General features: G+C 39.0%; 1 protein-coding gene across 3 annotated transcripts in view; it reads left to right on the top strand.

Moving 5' to 3' along the window:
* Nucleotides 1-21,113, top strand: part of FBXL17 (F-box and leucine rich repeat protein 17) — a 469,629-nt gene that overhangs the window by 125,144 nt on the left and 323,372 nt on the right. For all 3 annotated transcript variants that reach the window (XM_072140407.1, XM_072140425.1, XM_072140416.1), the window contains exons 5-6: nucleotides 9,187-9,294; nucleotides 11,835-11,965. In XM_072140407.1, the coding sequence (XP_071996508.1) occupies nucleotides 9,187-9,294; nucleotides 11,835-11,965 (239 nt within the window). The remainder of the gene's footprint in view (nucleotides 1-9,186; nucleotides 9,295-11,834; nucleotides 11,966-21,113) is intronic.

The raw sequence follows: 21,113 nt of genomic DNA, 5'->3' as shown, positions 1-21,113 counted from the left end.
AGTAGTTCCAGCTTGACATAGTTGCATATGAGATTCAATAGAAATGCATTAGATCGGTGCACCGGTGTGTTGCCGTTAACGAAGTGCTGGTTACTGATCAGTAACCAGTAAGCAGCGGCCTCCACTTAAAGAAATGTCCAGCAGTGGCATCCGTTAAATGAAATAACCAGCAGTGGCCTCCACTCAATGAAATGTCCAGCTGTGGCATCCGTTAAATGAAGTATTTAGCAGTGGCCTCCAACATCCTCCACTGAATGAAAAGACAAGTAGCAACCTCTACTCAATAAAATGTCCTTCTGCGGCTTCCAGCAGCTTCTACTCATTGAAATGTCCAGCTGCAACCTCCGCCCAATGAAATGTCCAGCTGCAACCTCCGCCCAATGAAATGTCCAGCTGCAACCTCCGCCCAATGAAATGTCCAGCTGCGGCCTCCGCTCAATGAAATGTCCGGCTGCGGCCTCCGCTCAATGAAACGTCCGGCTGCGGCCTCCGCTCAATGAAACGTCCGGCTGCGGCCTCCGCTCAATGAAACGTCCGGCTGCGGCCTCCGCTCAATGAAACGTCCGGCTGCGGCCTCCGCTCAATGAAACGTCCGGCTGCGGCCTCCGCTCAATGAAACGTCCGGCTGCGGCCTCCGCTCAATGAAACGTCCGGCTGCGGCCTCCGCTCAATGAAATGTCCGGCTGCGGACTCCGCTCAATGAAATGTCCGGCTGCGGACTCCGCTCAATGAAATGTCCGGCTGCGGACTCCGCTCAACGAAATGTCCGGCTGCGGACTCCGCTCAACGAAATGTCCGGCTGCGGATTCCGCTCAAAGAAATGTCCGGCTGCGGACTCCGCTCAACGAAATGTCCGGCTGCGGACTCCGCTCAACGAAATGTCCGCTTGCGGCCTCCGCTCAATGAAATGTCCGCCTGCGGCCTCCGCTCAATGAAATGTCCGCCTGCGGCCTCCGCTCAATGAAATGTCCGCCTGCGGCCTCCGCTCAATGAAATGAAAGTGAGTGTCCAGCTGTGGCCTGGACACTTTCACAGCTGCTTTCAAAGCAGCAAAACACATGGTAACATGAAAAACACATGCATTAAAAAAAAACGGCCCCAAAACACCACGTGTGAACGCACCCTGTGTGTTGTGAGTGGGCGAGGGGTAGCGGCACAGCAATCATGGTTGCAAACTTTGCGACCAGGCCTGCAGATGGAGGGGTCCCACAGCCAGCAGATTAAGACAGTGGAATGAAATTATGTCAATCCTGCCTGTGCTTCCATCCCTCCTCTGTGCATCCATATAATAAGGTTAGTTAATCATATGGATGCATAAGGGAGGGAGGGCAGTGCAGGCAGCCTGTGCGCAGGGAGGCAAAGCGGGGGACTGACCCCATGAATTTTTTGAGAGCAGCATACCGCCAAGAATCGTCCAGGTAAAATCTATTTTCAGTCCGTCCCTGGTTGCGCTAGTTTCCCAGTACAGGCAAATTTGCTTATGGGATTGTCCACTGAAGATAAGATTAAACAATTTGGAGAACAAATTCTGCAGCAGAAACCGTAATTTTGGAAATGCAGCGCACTGCAAATAGTGGCACGAAAACGGATTAGGAACCAGTTAATTCCGGTTTCTAATGCTTTCAAAATGGGGCAGGATTACAGCTGGGGCAAATTCCACAGCCATTCTCTAACATGTGCAGTTACCCTAAGGCTCATGCACACTGCCAGGGTTTGCACAGATCCATATGTCGAGCCACTTGCCCAAGCTACAATACTTAGAGCATTTCATATTCCTGTTAGAGTTTATAGTTTGGACAGTTTTCTTTGTGTGAAAGTGCACTTCACATGCCAAAGTCACACAGGTAGCATAGATCAGGAACAGCCCACATTTATTTACATTTCTATAATTTTAGATCAGGTGCATATCTTTCATTAATACTTGATGTCACAGGCACAATGCGCGCAATCATCTCTGCTTTTGTTCAGAAGATCCAGTACTGTGTCTAGTAGTATGCCTGTAGTTTATATAAAGACCACACCACCGTCCATGGAGTACTTATACGTACTGTCAAATATTTGAAATGAATTAGGAATTTATTCCCCAGGACTTGCCGTAGTCTGACCTCACCATATGGAACTTTTTCCGAACTGTACGGACTGTTAATACACAGTTGGGTTTTTCAACTCAAGCATTGCTCAACTACTGGAGGATTACTACAGGACCTTTGGAACTCCTCTCTTTATCGTACATGGAGCACGCTAAAGTTACACACTGGTATGCTGATACATCATATTCTTTTAAAGATCGTCTGGCCCACACATCAATAGGTTTCCACACAGGAAACGAATGATCCATGCATGAGTCCATGCACACGCAGCTGCACAATGTGTTTTCATATAAACACACGGGTGGTATCCTACTAAGGTTTGCATTGTTGAGCATCGCTGTTATATTTTAAGTATATTTAGGATACCTTTATTACTGTAGTTTACAGTCATAGTGCCTATGCACAGAGTATCCAATAGTCCCAAAGCCTGCCCAACCGTAGCCAGCAGACCCGCTCCCCTGCTCCCACAGTAGCCAACAGACCCGCTCCTCTTCCCCCACAATAGCCAGCAGACCCGCTCCTCTGCCCTGATAGTAGCCAGCAGACCCGCTCCTCTGCCCTGGTAGTAGCCAGCAAACCTGTCCCCTCTCTTTTCCACAGTAGCCGGCAGTCCGGTCTTCCTGCCCCCACAGTAGCCAGTAGTTCCCTGTATGTTCCAAAAAGGTATTTTTCTGTGTTAATTTTTATTGCGCAATGTAATCAATTAAAGGTTTTGAAAATATGGCTACAATCGGAGCACACTAAACTGCTTACCACTTTTTAGGCATAAATAGGTCATGTACATGTCATATTTTGTATGTGAGTAATTTTTGTCCCTGAAGCTGGTGTCTGGTGGTCCCTGAAGCTGGAGAAAACAGGATCTGTGGAAGTGCCATACAGATATTTGTAACATAATTTTTTATTACATAAAACCCTTTAATATTAAAATTTGCTTTTCGTCCTGTAGTTTTGTCTTAAAAGCTCAGCTGCTGCCTCAGACCTAACAGCCTGGTTGGTGCAATTTAGTATAAATCCACTATGCAGGGTTTCTGTGAAAGCTAATATTTTATTGCATTTTAATCTATATAATTAAATGTAGGATTTGAGTCCTAAGAAGCTCAGTAACAGCTATGCAACCCAGGACCATAAATTACTGCAGAATGGTTAAGCTGCACGCAAGTTACCATAGATCTTTCTGAGAGGTGCTAAATATCTCAACCATTAGTTTCATGCCAACATCTTTCTCATTCACAATAGTTGAGGCCCTGACTTATAAATCTTTTTTCATCAGGCGATATTACCCTTGCAGAGCAAAACTAACATCAAGCAAACCACAGCGAGTGGAAGTCAATGAAGGTCGAAGAGGCAATGAAATTATTACAGATTTCACAATGAACACTAATGGACTTCTTTTAATGTGATTAGTTGTAAATGTCTGTGACCTTGTTGACAAGGGGTCATCTTCAGTATGTTAATTTCTCTTTTACTCTTTGAATGAAAACATTCTTTTCAGAAACGCCTATATTTGCATAATTAATATTTGATCAAGTGAAACTTTTTGTCAGCATTTATGGACCCTTGAAGGCAGGGGCTTTTCAACATAGACAAATTACCTACAGATCTTGACCTTATTAGCTTTTATGGGCTTTTAATTGTTGTTTGGGTTAATATGTCAAGTGTCAATGGCCATGTCTGCCCAGTCATGGTTGAAGGCTTGGACTAACGTCAAAGGGCCAGTGCTTAATCTATGCACATAATTCAGGTGAGCTATTAAGTGCTGTCAGGCTGAAGACGCTGAAATATAACCTTGTTAGGATATTATTAGATGGTGGTCTTATGAATACTGTCATTGTCATCTCTTCCATCTTTAGGCTTTTCAGTGGCAGTTCTGATTCCTGCAGTTTTATTTGTTCACTGATTTTATTTCTATTTTAGTGTATACTATACCAAATATAATACCTATATATATATACCTAAATATAATATAATATAATATAATTCAGTATGTCATACAGAAAGTACATGATGTTATCTGTGTATTTTGCAATTCATCTAGAGACTTGTTCTATATTATTATAGCAAAAGAGAAATATCATACAGACACTTTGGTAGCGCATGAGGCAGTGACTAAGGGCATTGCATTGTCTGAAACACATGGGATAATTCCTGTTTCCTTTTGTTCAGTGACTTTTTAATATGGACTATATAAATAATTAAATGGGTATTCCCATTTCAGCAAATAAATGTAAATGTTTGTATAATGAAAAGCTATGGAAACCAATTTTCCAATATATTTTCCGTATTAATTCCTGACAGTTTTCTAGATTTCTGCTTGCTGTCCTTCTATAGAAAGCTTAAGGCTATATTCACACTGCCGTTGCCCGCCCGTACCGTACCGTAGCGGGCAACGGCAGTGTACGGGGAGAGGAGGAGGAGGTGAGCGCAGGTGCACGGCTCATTATATCACACAGCTGTGATTACTCTCTCTGATACTAACAAGCAGTGCACCTGTATGACCATGGTCAGATTTCTGTCCACTGGAAGTAAATATTTTTTTTTTATAGAATGACAGAAAGCAGAGGTCTAGAAAACTATAAGGAATTAATAAAGAAAGTATATAGGAAAATTGCATAACTTTAAATTATACAAACATAGTAGTGCCAGGATGATCATTTTTGTCTGTGAATTAGTCCAGTTGCATAGTGTTGGGCAAATGTGTGAGGAACCTCCTGATGATGTCACGTTTTCCTTTTTTCTCCCATTTTCACATTTGATTCTGGATATTATATAATCAGAATTTTAAGGCACTTCCCATTTACATCTAAATTTCCTTTTTTCCTTACTGTTTTTTCCTTACTTGTATAAATCTGCAATTACTAAAAGATTCCGTGCATATAAAGGGTAATTTTTCTCTGTGCAGGTGGTCCCCTTCTAAGGACACCAACTTACAGACAGACCTCTCTGCCCACTATGATCTCTGGTGAAGCTCTGTTGATGTTAGCCTCAGGGTGCAATGATCAGCTGTAAGGTGTCTGTAATGATGTTTTATTAATAATCCTTATTCCCATTGCAGCAAAAAAAATGAATAATCCTATTGTCAATGGGACACAAAAAAAATGTGTCTGGGTTTACAATGATAAAATGTACAGTCCCAACTTACATACAAATTCAACGTAAAGAACCTGTCTAGTACAAAACCCAGGCACTGTCTGTATAATAAAAACCGGTGACAGTAGTTGACTAGGGTTAGATCATTTACTCGAATTGGGAGACACTGTCCATTGGCTGACTTTAATTGGTTTTCCTTAACCCCTTCCCGACATTTGACGTAATAGTACTGCATCGCGGGAGGTGCGTTCTCGCAAAATGCAGTACCTTAATGTCATGCTTCTGGCACTGGCTCCTGAACGGGAGATTACCCCGATCGCGGGTGTTAACCCCTGACATGCCGCGTTCACGCTGATCGCGGCATGCAAGGGTCATTTAAAAAGAACCGGAACCCATCCGCCCTCCCCCCCCCCCCCCGCGCGGCGCCTACCTGGGGGGGGGTGCGGTGCTCCGATCGCAGCCCCGGGACTGCCATTGCCCGGGGCTGCGCTATCCCGCTATCCTCTTCTGTGTGCCGGGTCCCTGCCTTCTGGCAGGACCCGGCTGTAACACACTGAGCATGCGCAGTGTAATACATCTGTATTACACTGTGTAATGTGAAGAAGAGCTTGAACAAGCGATCAGTGGATCGTTTGTTCCAGCTAACCTGTAAAAGTTAATTAAAAAAGTTAAAAACTTTATTTAATTATTTTTATAAAAAAATTATTTTATTTAAAGTTAAAATCCCCTAAACACAAATATTCCCTATACACATGCAATAAAGTGAAAAAAACCACAAAATCGCAAAAAAAATCCCACATATTTGGTATCGCCGCGTCCGTTACAATCCGTACAATAACTCAGAAACATTATTGGACCCGCTCGGTGAACGCCGTAAAAACAAAACCCGAAAAACATAAAATCTCTACACAAAAATGTTATCAAAAAAAGTTATGTGCGCCAAAATAGTACCACTGAAAAGAACAACTCAACACGTAAAAAAATAAGCCCTAAACTAGCTCTGTCAACCAAAAAATATTAAAGTCACGTCTCCGAAAAGATGGCGATGCAAAAACAAATGAGATTTCCTCTATATTATCTTTTATCCAGTAAAATTGTAAAAATAAATGAAAAACTATATAATTGAGGTATTACCGTAATCATAGTGACCTATAGAATAAAGATAATATAGTATTTTTACGACCCCCAAAAAATACGAAAAGAAAGTAAACCAAAATTGACAATTTTCTTTTCACCCATACATTCAAGAATTAATAAAATCTCATCAATAAGCTAATGACCCACTAAAATGAAGTATTTGTAAAGTGCATCTCATGTCGCAAAAAATAAGCCCTTATATGTCCAAATTGCCAAAATAATAAAGATTGCATAGCCAATAAAAAGTGACAATGAATAATCTGCTCTGAATGGCGCAGCTTCCCTTCGATGCCCTGGCGTGTGCCCATACAGCAAGTTACCACCAAATATGGGGCATTGTTATACGCGGGAGGGATTGGGTATCAAATTTTGTGGAGCATTTTGGTATTTTATCCACTGAGAATTTGTACATTTTTTGAAAAACACATTCATGCATCTGAATTTGTTTTAACCCCTGTAGAACAATTAAAGGGTTAACAAATTTCATAAAAGTTGTTTCACATACGTTGAGGGGTGTAGTTTCTATAATGGGGTAATTTATGGGGTTTTACTTTTATTTAGGCCTCTCAAAGTGATTTGAAACCCGAGCAGGTCCCTCAATAGCAGGATTTTGCGTTTTTTATGAAAATGTGAAAAATTGCACCTGACTTTCAAGCCCCTTAACATCTTACAAAAATAAGAGTATGCATAAAAAACCATGTCCACATCAAGAAGACATTCGGTGAATGTTAGTTATTAAGTATTTTTGCGGTTATGACTATGTATGGAAAAAGTAGAACATTTTGAATTTCGAAAATCAAGAATTTTTCCAAATTTTCACCAAATATCTGATTTTCTCATAAATAAATGCAAAACATACCACCAAAATTTTTCAACATGAAGTACAAAGTGTCACGAGAAAACAATTTTAAAATCACTTGGATATGTTAAAGCGTTCCGAAGTTATAACCACTTATAGTGGCACAGGGCAGATTTGAAAAAATGGGCCGTGTCAGGAAGGTGAAAAGTGGCTTCAGCGTTAAGGGGTTAAAATTCGGATCTAGATACATTTTTTGTTATAAGAGAGCATTTTTTTTTCAAATTTAGTGCAGATCTCAAGAAACAGAATTGGTAAAAACATTCTTCTTCTTTCGGGAAGTAGAAAGCTGGGGAATTTTCGAGTGAGCCTAATATTCTTCAGTTTTCTACCAGGTTCCAGGTTTATATTCTCAGTGATTTATTTAGATAACGTGTGTATGTTGCGATCTTAGAGAAGCAGTACATTTCCCTCCTTGTAATGTAATATTAAATTGGTATACTTTGCTTCTGGTAGTGCTCTCTGTAATTCTAGTCCCTACCTAGCTTTCCTTCTCTTGTAATGTTTCATAAGTAATATTCTTTGTTGGCCGCACATTTCTGTAGTCAGAGCACTTACTTCCTTACAGTGGCCTCAAATATATGCACGTAAAAATATTCTAGTGGAGACGTCAAGTGTTTAATACAACAACGCAGTAATTGGCGAAATGTATGACCACTTCCTCCTGGAATTAAGGCAGCCGTCGTCGGAATATAGTTTTGCTCATTATTGCGCTTTAGATGCATAACCATAAATTTAGCTTACTGTCATTTGGCATGTTAATGATGCTTTTGTTTTTATTACATTCTCTTCTATTTGTCTCTATTACTAGCAAAACAAATGTTTTATTTGCTTGGTAATGTATACCTCATATCTATCATGTCCTAGACAAGCAACTTGGTCTTAATACTTTTATGCGTGAGTGTAATGTCAGGGAAGGGCTGTTTTGTCTCACATGCAATATTCTGTCAGCAACTTTAATGTATTGGGGGGATTTACCAAGCTTAATATTATAAAGGTCTGGCTGAGTCTGATAAAGACTCATGTACATACCATTTTATTACATTTGTTTTGAGTTTTAGATACTTTCTATCTCTCATTATACAAGGGGTGTATTTAGTGTTGCCTTAAGGGAATGGCCTGATTTTTAATTGTCATGACCTATCTGCAATATCGCCCATCAATATCTGATGGTAGCACCCACAAGCACTAAAGCCATGGCTTCCATTGAAAATAAATTGAGGCCACGCCCCCTGTGGCCACAAAAAGGACACGGAGCTAACTGGTGTCTGCTCTCAACATATCTGATGTTTTGATGGCGTATCCTGGCAAACACACAAAATATTGATGCAAAGTAAAGAAATCATCCTAACAAAAAGCTAGAAAACGGCTTCTGCACAATTCATCATCCAGCATGAGTTAGTCTACCTTTTCTAAGTTAACCCCTGGAGAAATTCTGAGTATTATGCTCCATTCTCATGGTGGTATTTGGAGCACCCGGTTGCGGTGCAGTGAGAACACTGGAGATGATCTGTTACCTTTTCTGTATGTTTTTTTTTAACTACATTTGAAATCTTTTCTCAAGATTAAAAAAGGCTCAAAAATAGTGGTACGTTTTCCCCTCACTGTGTCTCACCACGCTGGGCGGCCACACCGCTAAATAGAGAGCAGGTCCTATTCTTGGCCTGATTTGCTGTCTTGCCGCTCGGTTTTCTAAGGAGTAGGAAGATTGTGGTGCGCTCACCTGCCCCTCCGATCTCCACCCAGCCTTGTGCTCACTCGGACAAAGCATGTAAATGAGGCCTTAAGTGAGATGATCCAGTTCAAACTAAATATTTTATCCTGGTGCCATTGTACCTTTTAAATGGGTGCTCTGCTGAAGGCTTTTTCTCCCCTTAGAACAAGGTTTTGCTTGAAATCCAACCGATGAAACCCCAAGTCATCACAAGAACCTCAAAATGGAAATACATCTACTGTAGATTACATTTTGTTGAGACTTGGGACTGATGAAGATATTCTGTTGTTTTGTTCCATCAGGTATCTGACAAGTCTGTGGAAGCATTTGCAGAATACTGTCCAGAGCTGGAATATGTTGGTTTCATGGGCTGCTCGGTTACATCAAGAGGAGTTATATGCCTTACCAATGTAAGTAGAAAGTGTGTGATGAATGTGGGATCTTTCATTAAGATCCTTGTGGGATGCCATATGGCTGACTTGTATACTGTATGCAGCATTTCACACAAGGCTTTGACTTCAAGGATTTAATACAACATTTATTGTCATGGTCATGCACCCACACCCAGCCACTGACCCACCATGTGTGCAATCTGTACAATGACATAGGGGCCCAGTATGTAAGGGTTCCCTCTGTTACTGTAAAAGAAGCTAGTAGCTTTATACCTATATGAAGTAACGGGCTAAGTTATTGCATGCTGCAATGTTTTTCTCACTGATTTGCGAACAGACGCATGTGTAAACAACCAATTGGAATCAATGGGTCAATATCCCATCCGCAAAAAAAAAAAAAACAGATGGCATACGGACCTCATAAACGCCCATTTGAACGAGTCCCTATTTGACTAAAAATATTCCTTTTAGCATTCCAGAGGAATACTTTTACTCTGCCTTAAAGGGGTTGTCCACTTTCAGCAAACATTTGATATGGTTTGTGTAAGGAACTTTTATACAGTTTTCCAATATTCTTTCTGTATCAATTCCTCACGGTTTTCTAGATCTCTGTTGATGTCCTGCTATAAAAGCTTCTATTTTTACTTCCAGTAGATAGAAATATGTCCATGTGATGTGATGGAGGGGCAGTTGCACAAGCTGTTTTTATCACACACCTCCTATTACTCTCTATGATAATGGCTTGTGTCACATCTCATGGACAGATTTCTATCCACTGGAAGTAAACAAATAAGTTTTCTAAAGCAGGACAGAAAGCAGAGATCTAGAAAATCATGATGAATTGATACAGAAAGTATATTGGTAAATTGGATAACTTTTCCTTACACAAACCATATCAAATATTTGTTGAAAGTGGACAAACCCCTTTAATAAATTTATGCAAATTTAAAATAGATGTACCCACAATTAAAAACAGGTTGTCGGGGAGATTTTTACTAAAAATTGCAGTACATCTATCGCCTTTGTTATTGCAGTTGACAATCCATTAGTATAGAATGTAAGCAGGGTTCATATTCAGTTCCATCTTTTCTGCATGTATGAGCAGTATTGTATGATTTCGATTTAAATTGCTTTTGGCTAACAATCACCTGGCTGTATGTACTGTACTGAAGTGTTCCATCTGCCATGTAAAATTCTTTTAAACATCTTAAAAGTATTTTGGAAGTACATTTAGTATATGATAGTGTAACATGTAATTGGACCATTCACTGGAAAAGTATCCTGGTTTGTTCATATATCAGCATTATCAGATTTGACTGATCATCACACATAAGAAGGGGTTGGCCACTTATAGGAAACTTTAACAGGTTAATTATAAAGATTCTATTAGGGTCAGACATATTATACACACCCAGCAGCAAGACTCTGGGCATCCTGTGACGCCCTGTATCCCGCAAGCCCCCTCTTTCATAACCACTCCCATATTAGTGATAAGAGGGAAATGTTGATATCTTTTCAACAACCCTCCAACCAGTGATATTCGATCCAGACAGTCATGTCTACAAGGCCCGCTCCATCTGCTGAAAGCCAGAAGTCCAGTTGTATATGGGTCATGGGACCCGCAACTTCCGGGGGAAACTTTGCCGTTTAAAGGAAACCTACCATTTGATTTGATGCATTATGAAGCAAACATACCTTGAGAATGCTGTAGCTACACTGATGCAGGATCATTTCATGGTTTATCTCTGTCCTGAGTGGTTTTGCTGATAAAACAGATATAACATTATGATAATGAGGCTCTGTCCCTTCTGTGGCTGGTTATCCTAGTATGTGAGTTTTTCTCTGCAGGAGAGGATGATGTAATCACTGTTCTCCCTGCAAGACAAAATAATCAATTGCTGCACCATCCCCCAGCTGCTGTGTATGACTGATCGAGCTCAGGTTGATTAGTCATGCTTGACTAACCTCCATTTGTAATTACAAGCTCAGTATCTAATGTGTTGATCTAGGCAGCCAGCCTGACCCAGCTTTCCCAAGGTCCTGAATGTTATAATTGTTTTTTCAGCTCAGGGATTAACAAAGACATGATCCTGCATTAGTGTAGCTACAGCATTCTCTTTTTATGTTTGCTTCATAATGTATGAAATCAAATGGTTTCATTTTAAGTATAATATGGTTGAACCTATTAGGGTCTAATACTTACCCCATCAAAGTTTTCTGTAAGTGGCCAACCCCTTTAAGCACCTAATGATTGATTAACTATGATCTGTTCAACCCTAAATCTACAAGATTACTACTATATCTAGTTGCACTTGCCTATTCCTGCTTCACCCATCTCCTAATGCAGGCTACTTGCTTGACACTGATGCGGTCACAAAACTTTATAAGTTAGTTTGGTATCTCTGCAGGCTCATGGATTGTTTATCTATGGACACAGTGGACATATTGGGCTGAAATAATTTCAATCTTTCCTAATATATCATTCATTGTTTTTTGTACTATTTTGTATTATTGTTAGCTTTTTGTCTTAATTAAAACATCTTTGTTTTGCTTTTCAGCTTAAAAATCTTTCTAGCCTGGATTTACGGCACATAAATGAGCTGGATAATGAGACAGTGATGGAGATTGTAAAGAAGTGCCAGAGCCTCACATCCCTGAATCTCTGTTTGAATAGGAATATTGATGACAGGTAGACATATCATACATACAACTAATTTATTTTATATCTGTGTATATGTATTCCATGGTGAACAAAATTAAGGGTTGTAATAAATGAAATTGACCCTCAGTGCAGCAGTGGCCACCAGCCGGATATCACTGTTTTGGTTTGGAATCTAATCATAAATGATCAAAATGTTAACAAACTTTGCAACAATCAATGCCACAAGTGTTTATCAGAAACTTTGTAATATTGCTTCAGGAGAAAGTGTTTCCTGCTCCATTTATCTGGCTCACAATTCTTGAAAAAAGTATTTTATTTATGAAATTTCTGCCAAGTTCTGGATAAATGTAGAAAGCTGGACAGTGAGCCAGACAGACAGTGAGTTACAGCTCACTAAATAAGTCTGTGGGATGGGGAGGAAGGAGCAGCAATCCAGTATGAGAATGGAGAGACTAATAAAGTTGATAAAAATGGGCTTTGTATCTTGCTTTATGCACTACTGGTCAATGCTTTTCAATGTTTCTCGATCATGGCTCATATGTTACAGCTGCTTGATAGAGCGAGTTATGGAAGAGATTCTCCACTTCTTTCTATGTGCAGTCAAATCGGCAAAGCTCAATCTACCAGTTTATGGGGATCTGAAAATCAGTGATGGAGCTTGCCTACGTAGTTATATTGTTTTAAGCAAAGTTTGTTTAAAGGGAACCTGTCATCAGGGACCTCATTTTCACTAAAGACAGGTTGAAAAAGCACATTACAGCTGCAATGAAAATCTGCCTTTCTGCTTTCTCTAAGCATTTGTATTACAATATATATATATATATATATATATATATATATATATATATATATACATTCATAGCTCTGTCTGACTTCACTCCCGGCAAACATTCAGGTTACTCTAAGAGCCAGTTTACATTGGTGTTCAGACTTCGTTGGATTCCTTGTTTTTTGTTAGTGTCAGTTTATTTCTATTCTTCATTATTTTAAAGCTATCTGTCTTCATTTTTATTTCTCTGCCTACTAGAGGTCGCAGCGATACTTCGAGCATGCTCAGAATGAAAATAAACGAGTAATCGATGCTGAAAACTGATAAAGTTAAAGAGCATGTTATTAATAGAAAACAGTGTTAAAAATTGTACGGAAATGTGTCTTCCCTTAGCCTTCTGACTTAAAAGTTCAGACTTAAAAAATATATTGCAGCAGTCGCGTCCAACTATCTCCTGAAATAACGGGAGACCTATTGGAAGATGTAGAAACTGATGGTAGCGAAAACTTTTACAGGTCTATTAAAATGAGTGGGGAAAATGGATCCGTAAGTCATCCGTTCTTCAAGTTAAAAAACTAAAGCCTTGGGGGGGATTCCTTTTTTTTTTCTTTCTTTCATATGTGTATGTAAATTTTTAAAACATTTTCTAAATAAAGAATTTTTTTTAAAAAAAGAAGCTTGAACACAGATGTGAACTATGCCCAACCTATATCTACCATATATACTCGTGTATAAGCCAAGTTTTTCAGCACAACAAAATGCACAATTGTATAAAAAAAATATAAACTACTATACTCACTTTCTGCTGCTCCGCGATGCTCCCGGGGCTCCTCTTCTTTCGGCTCTTCATCTGTAATAAAGCAGACAGAGACTCATCAATGCACTCTGCCCGCCAGCGTACACTATGATAAGGCAGTATTGCCGCTGCTAACGTCATAAAGTGCGCCGTCTGTCAAAACACATAGATGTGTTTGTGTTGAACAGGGCCATTTATCAATAGGGGACAGTTAGCTACAGTACATTTCATACAGGCGGGGGGGCAGGGGCTCTCTGCAGAGCATTTCATAGATGGGGGACTCACTGAAGGGCATTTCATAGGTGGGGGTTGGCTGCAGGGCATTTTATTACTGGAGGAGGCTGTAACCAATGCCCACCCTAGGCTTATAGTTTAGTCAATAAGTTTTCTCAGTTATTTGTGACAAATTTAGGGGCCTTTGGTTGACTTATACTCAAGTATATACGGTATACCTCCTATAACCTGAACATGGCAGAACCCAGTCTTGTAGATAACTTCTGGCTAATCTCAGCCATTGGGTTTGTTTCATCCCTTATTATAACTTTATGCAGTTTATAGTGAGTGGGAAGCTGCTCTTACATCTGCAATGATATAAAGGAAAAGAAGAAATGTAACCATGTAGAGATGGTTTTGCTGTTCACCCGGGCTCTTATTTTCATACCTTTTTCCCTGTTGTATAGACCTGACAAGTTTGTGTGACACGTTTTCTGGATTGTCTTTATTTTATAGCATGTTTACTAGGCCATTTCTCTGCGGGGATTGACAATGTTTTAAATTAAATATGTCAGCTGGAGCAATGCATCTTCTAGTTTTCCTTGCCTTGCATGAGATTGTGCAGGCTGTTTTACCTTCCCCAGTGTGTTTTATTTTCTTAAACACAGCAGCTATTTCTGTGATGTCTAAGCGTTAGTTTCTTTTCATGTTTTTGCTCTCTTGTGTATTTATTTCATTGTGTTACATTTTGTATTCCGTTATTTGCCCATTTCTGCCGTCTGTCAGTTTTTGTCAGGAAGCCGTACACTCCATATATAAACACATTTGGAAAACTACAAACTTTCCCCTTAACGCCGTTCTCTACCTTGAAGGCACATCCTGCCGCGTAACTGTGTTGTTTCTCCTTTGCTTAAGGGATGGTTTCCCAATGTAACAGCATGGCTGCTGTAAATTCACTGCTTTAGTACTGAATTGAAAGTCGATTTTACTTGTGTGACTGCTGACGTCCAAAACATATAGTTGATCTGATCGTGTAAACTGTACTTTCCTCAGTTTTAGTCCTTATATTGATGAGCCTACCAAGGTGATGAAATACGGGAAATATAATTTTTCTATGACAGCTGGCCTAACGCGTGATACATTTTACATCAAGGAATCATATTAAACTCATAAAGCAAATGTAGGCTTTTTTACCACAAACGCAAAAAATTGTAACGTTTTGCAGACAGCACCTTCATAGTGTTGTGTCTCCCACACTTAGGGAAGAAGAAGCTCTCCTCTATCTCTAAGATTGTGGCAGCATGTCCAAGCTTGTCTCAAAAGGTAGATATAGAAACCAGCCATGTGGAGATAGGTCACCACTACTGAGTGATATCTGGCCATCCATCCAGTGTTTTGGAAGAAGTATATAATTTAGTATCATGTAATTTATGTAGGTTCTCTTTTAAGAGATTATATTTATGTACAATTGCGATAACATTGATGAATCTGATTTAGGCTTGAAGTCAGTTACAAATATGTTGTTCTTTTCTCTTTAACACAAATTAATATTGCTGCCACCTATTGTTTTCATGGGTCACTTTTTGCATAGATAATAAAGTGTCTTCTATGTGACCCTCTTTACAACCTACCCCAATGGTCCTTTCAATATGATGTACAAGACCCAATCTGGTTGGAACTATACTAAACTATGTTGAATGATCCTTTTAAAATCAAAGATTAAAAGATCCCGAACTACTTCTACTATGTTTTGTATAAGCGTCTTCCATTTGGTGCTGCGTCAGCTCTATATTCTGTGCATCGCTTCCCTTGGAAGCTTTGGTATGGTCTGTTGAGCTGTGTGATACAACCTGAAAAGCAAAAAACCAACCTTAAGGCAGCTTTCAATTAAAAAAAACATATATATATAAAAAAATAAACTTAAGAGAAATATACATATAGATATGTCTAATTCCATTCTGTTAGTGTTACTTAGAAATGTTATGCTTTAGCTAGTAAATCACTCATTTCTACAAAACAATTCTTTGCTTTATGTGTCATTATAGATGTAGCCGTGCAAACATTTATAAAACGCTCTTGTTGAAATCCTCAAGTCTCCTGTGGAATGGTAGGAAGTCCACATTTTATAGCACATGTCTTGTTTTACATGGATACATCATGTCTAAATGCTATACTTTGGAGACTAGTTACGATCCTCTTCAGTGGAATTATATATAATGAGGCCTAATTAGGTGCCAATTATGTGTCAATTAGATGCAATTATGGGAACAGGTTCTTGCTTAGAAGTTAAACTATTTGTGCTGTCTAGTGTAGTATAGTTCTGACGTGTTAAGATATTTGTACTTGCTATAGTTTCCTAGAAGAAGCAAAACAGTTCACCTGTATACAACTTATAGGTCCCTCAGGTTACAATATCCCATTGTTGCTTAATAGTATACAGGGAGACTGTCAGCTTCAAAATTCCTTTCCAGGAATATGTTATTTTTCCAAAATTATTGTTTTACCTTTCTACTTAGTTACCGGTACTGCCATGTTTTTTGATGTGCTTATTTTATTCTTTCAATTCTCTTTATATAGTAGTCAATTCATTTGTAAAAGGGTGTTTAGGACAGAGCAGCATAAAAAGAAAAAAAATATGTGAACCTTGTACACCAAGGTGGTAATTTTCAGAATGGAGAAGCGTATACCAGTGTATAGAGTATACACCATAACTATTCAAAACAAGCCCCAATATATTTTCTCAAAGTAAGAAAAAATAAAATGCTGATGTGCACAGTTAAATTTATTAGCACAATCACATGACACTTTTATGCCAAGCAAAATAACAAAACAAGCAATGATATCAATGGTTATACCAAAATAACACAGTTCTTCATTAACATTATCTGTGAAGCTTACATACTACATATATGATGTCTAGACTATCTCAATGGTATCTTATATCCTTCAAATACAACTACTTGACTACCTACTGCTCACTAATGACACTTCGTGGAACGTCAACTCACCTACATAGCGTGTATATAGCTGAACACAACACTCAACACGTTCATACGATATAACACAATATGTACAGTGTTGTAGATTTTTGAAAATGGGGAGTGAAAAATTAAACCGCGAAACGAAAAAGAGCCTGGGTCTTAAGGGGTTAATCACAATTCACTGATGCAGTAGAGAAATGCAGGATACATACATGAACTTGGCAAAATGAAAGTGCCAAAATAAACGTGTCTAAACGTAAACTAAACCAAAACTTGAGAAAACAGAATTACTTGTAGCAAAATAGAAGACCGCACTCTAAAATTTTAATGCATCACAATTCATCAAAAATTTTAATTGAAACTTGTTCGGCGAAATACTTTTTCGATTAAATATTGTCAATTTAGACCCAGAAATCCCTCCATGTATCACTGCCACCTAGTGCAGCTTCATCATCATCTCCCTGCAAGCTGATGGCAGATGCCCTTTAAGTATAATTGCATATTTTTGCGTGTATGTACACCGCTGGGTATCGTGCCAGGCACCAATTAAATTGACAGTATAACAGTTATCATTACAGTGTAATTTAGAGAATGTGTAATACATCAACATCTACAGTTCCCAAGGTTTAGACCCTTTTTTTGTGCAGTAATGTCACTATAACTGACACCTTATTATTTTCTCTGTCTTTACTGACTGGTTGTTTCCACCCAAACAATAACAAATGTCAGCACCAAATCTCGAATATCTTCTGTAGCCAGCGCTGTCATTGCTGTACCTTTTATACCTTTGTAATAATCTCTAGAAGACCTACTGCACTTGAATGTCAAAATTAATGACTGCCGCAATCAGACACAATTTAGGTGCTCAATTGAGCTATAGCTTTTCAGTAGCAACGATTAATTTAGACGAGACATTTACAGCGATTAGAAGGTTTAAGCTGCTGGAGAAATGCACAGCTACTAAGCTGGAGGGGAAGGAAAAAGTAAAACTGGAAAGTTAAGACTGTAAACGGCCCCCAAAGTTCTGCAGAGTTATCACACATTTAGGGTAGGTTTTCAACCTAACATCACAGCTGAAGAAATGACACAAGATCAATTATTATCAAGTTTTACTTTCTGGGGGAATTATTTCTAAGATTTTTGTAATTTGTTACTTGCTATTATAGTAAATAGGTTTGAATAGGTTCTAAGGAAGCTATATGAGAGTATTTACCAAAATTGTCGGTGCATTGCGTAATTATAGATAAATTAGAAGTCACCTGTTATCACATACAAAATACCAAATGACATCATTTCATTGGCGCTGTGCCCCTTAAAAATTGTTTTCTTGGGTGGCCCCAAAAATATGAATGAGCTAATACTAAGCGCTACGGAATTTGATGGTGCTGTATAAAGATTATTACTATTATACTAGGAAAGGAGGCATTAGCTTTATATTTTCTAAGGGTGTGTGTATGTTCTTTATGAAAATAAAAGCTGAAAAGCTAGTAAGAGCTAGTTCATTTGTAAACTTCAGGAGGGCAAGATGACAATCAACTTTGGTGTGTCATACACTATTATTCACTTGGTAACAGGTGGTCTTCACGACTGATCAAAATAAAATTAGGGTGACTGGTTGTGAAGGGATGTTTGGACTGGGCACAGGGACTGCATATTCTCTATACAGGACTCTATTTGACAGTAGACATTTGCTGCCAACTCACAATTTGATGGTTCTACAGTGGTCAAAATGGAAACACTGAAAACGTCATCTTATCCCACTAAAATACCCTATATGGAGAGGGCTCAGTCCCTGAACCCTGTCCATACAGGGCCGGTTTCACCTGTACTTTACAGCAGACACCTGCTGCTAACTGATCCAAATTTTAGGTTCGAGTCTGGGGTTCAAGTGCATCCCGCTAGACCCGGACATATTGAACCAGACATCCATTGCTAATCACAGCCATGGTTAGGGTCTTCAATTTGTCAGATTGGCTGCATGGCTGCCAATAAGGCAATATGTCCAGACATACCTAGACAAAAACTTAAAAAGCCAGCCTGCTCTGCTTCTGATCATTGCTTCCACAGGAGGCAGACTGTTCTAGGAAGTCTGTAAATTCAGCACCCAAGAGGGCCTCAAATAAAAGTAAAAAAAAAACACAAACCGTGAAAAACTATGGAAAAAGTTTTCCCCATTTTGCCTGCCAAAAAATCTGAATAAAAATTTATCAAACAACATATCATCCCGCTAAAAAATACACTATTAATGGAACGGTTTTGAATTTTTTAATTGACTAAAACTTTTCCAAACTATATAAATTTGTTGTCTCTCTGTTTGTTCTGATCTAAAGAATAAAGGGGATGTTTCAATCGAAATACACAACAAAGATAAATAAGAAAATACCGCAATTGCTTTCGCTACCACAACTCTACCACAATTGGAATTTCATTCCAGCTTCCCAGTACATGGCACAGAATATTAAATGGTTCTACTAGACAGAACAATTTCTCCTGTAGATAAGCCCTATTACAGCTGTTGAAGGAGGGGAGTTAAAAATGGAAACAGGTCAATGACCTATCCTTAGGATCGGTGATTAAAGCAAGATTGTTGGGCACTAACCGTTTGTCAGTTAATAACAACTCCACACACTAGACAGAGCCAGAAGCAGACATCTCTGTCCCTTGTTTAGGATCTATAGAAGCCGTCAATTTCCATGTGGATAATTCCCGCATTATGTGCACAGTAACTTTGGGTCCTATAGATTTCAAACAACTGAAATCAGCAGTGGATTTTGGACATGTGATTCTCTGCAGAAAATCTACTGCAGATCCTGAGCATAGGTATCTATCCTTCCATTTTTTTTCTTGGTGTGTCATCTGTATCTAGTCATAGTCGTATGCATTCTGCGTAGGCTTTCTTTGCTTTACAACATATTCAAAGGGATTTCATAATTTATACAGTTACTAAATACATTGAAACCTCTCCCGAAAACCCCTTTTGAGAAGACCCCCTCCCTCTATTTTCAGTGTCTAATTTTTTTTAACTGTTATATTCTATTGAAACTGCCCCCCCCCCTATGATCAAGAGGTTTCTGGTTAATATTAGACAATGTTCGCTTTAATCACTTTACTTTGGCTAGGTCCCCCCAGTGTTACCCTTATGACACTAGACTAGAGCACTAGAATGAGGAGCAAACAAATGTTCTCTGAAGAAGCTTCAAGATATTTTTCCTATGGAAGTTCTATATATTATGAAGAAGTGCTGTATATCATGTCCTCACAAGTCACAGTTCTCTTTGAGTTTCATGCTGAAGTTTTCTACCAGGACAGTAAATTTCAACAGAAAACTGTTTTGCTCTTTCTAAGGTTTTATCATTGCAGCCAGATCACAGCCCCTATAGTGATCTACGATACCCAACCGCAGTGTGGTGAGCATAGACTCGCAAGATGTAAAAGGTTCTAGATTTAAACTGGTTTGCGACTAACACTCAACTTCCTATGGAGTTGGGGGGGGGGGCCATGGAGCGCTCACACCCACCTCATTTTCTGCCTGGCCATTTGCTTTGCCTGCGTTCCGGCCCGGGTGAGCACAAAGTCCTTTGCAAGGGGTCTTGCTTGGAGAACCTTTTTTAAGTACCACACATATTATGCCCTGTTACTATTCCTTATCATCAGTAAGGGAAAAGTGCTAGATGAACCTTCTCCTGGACATAACTACTATTTGTAAGGCCATGCTTTGTTGTTGTGTTTGCATTATTTCTAGAAATGCAATCCAAGCATAGTGGGGAGGCATTACTCCTAAATGTAAATTCGTTTTGCCCCCCAAGTTTACTTTTGCGAATAAGCAACATGTGTTTTGCCGGTTAACAATATTAACACGTTGCTCATTCCCAATGCTAGTATTTAGATCTAAACACAAATTTGTTCGTAACTCCTCCCTGTTGCACTTTAGCTGCAATGTGTTTAGTTTTCTGAGGGCTCATTATTAATGTATTCCTGCATGACACTACACATCATGAGCAGATGTCAATCCTGAAACATGGTGTTTCAAGTTATAGTAATTGAGTGAATCCCTCTATCTTTATAAGTTATAAATTATAGGTCACTTAGTTTTTTAGTAAATTTTTAATAAGTTGAACTGGTTTTCAGGAAGCAACCTTCAATTATGTGGAGTTAGAAAGTCTCTTGATTGTGATGTCTCCTGATTCCCCAGTAGGGTTAGTTTCTGCACCCTATATCGCTGATCTCATCTTACTTTAATATCTCATTTCCTGCCACATTTTTAACCTCATTGTTCTCTCAATTTATTTATCCGAGTCTATCTTTAGATATTTGTAGATGTGTTTCAAAATTCCATGCCCCTAAGTGACAGCAACAGTGGATGGTAAAATAAATATTAAAAATTAGCCCATAATAGTTATCACTCCCTCAGGATAA

Source organism: Engystomops pustulosus, chromosome 1 (genome assembly GCF_040894005.1).
Source record: "Engystomops pustulosus chromosome 1, aEngPut4.maternal, whole genome shotgun sequence".
Taxonomy (NCBI): domain Eukaryota; kingdom Metazoa; phylum Chordata; class Amphibia; order Anura; family Leptodactylidae; genus Engystomops; species Engystomops pustulosus.
This window is presented reverse-complemented; position numbering and strand designations above follow the sequence as displayed.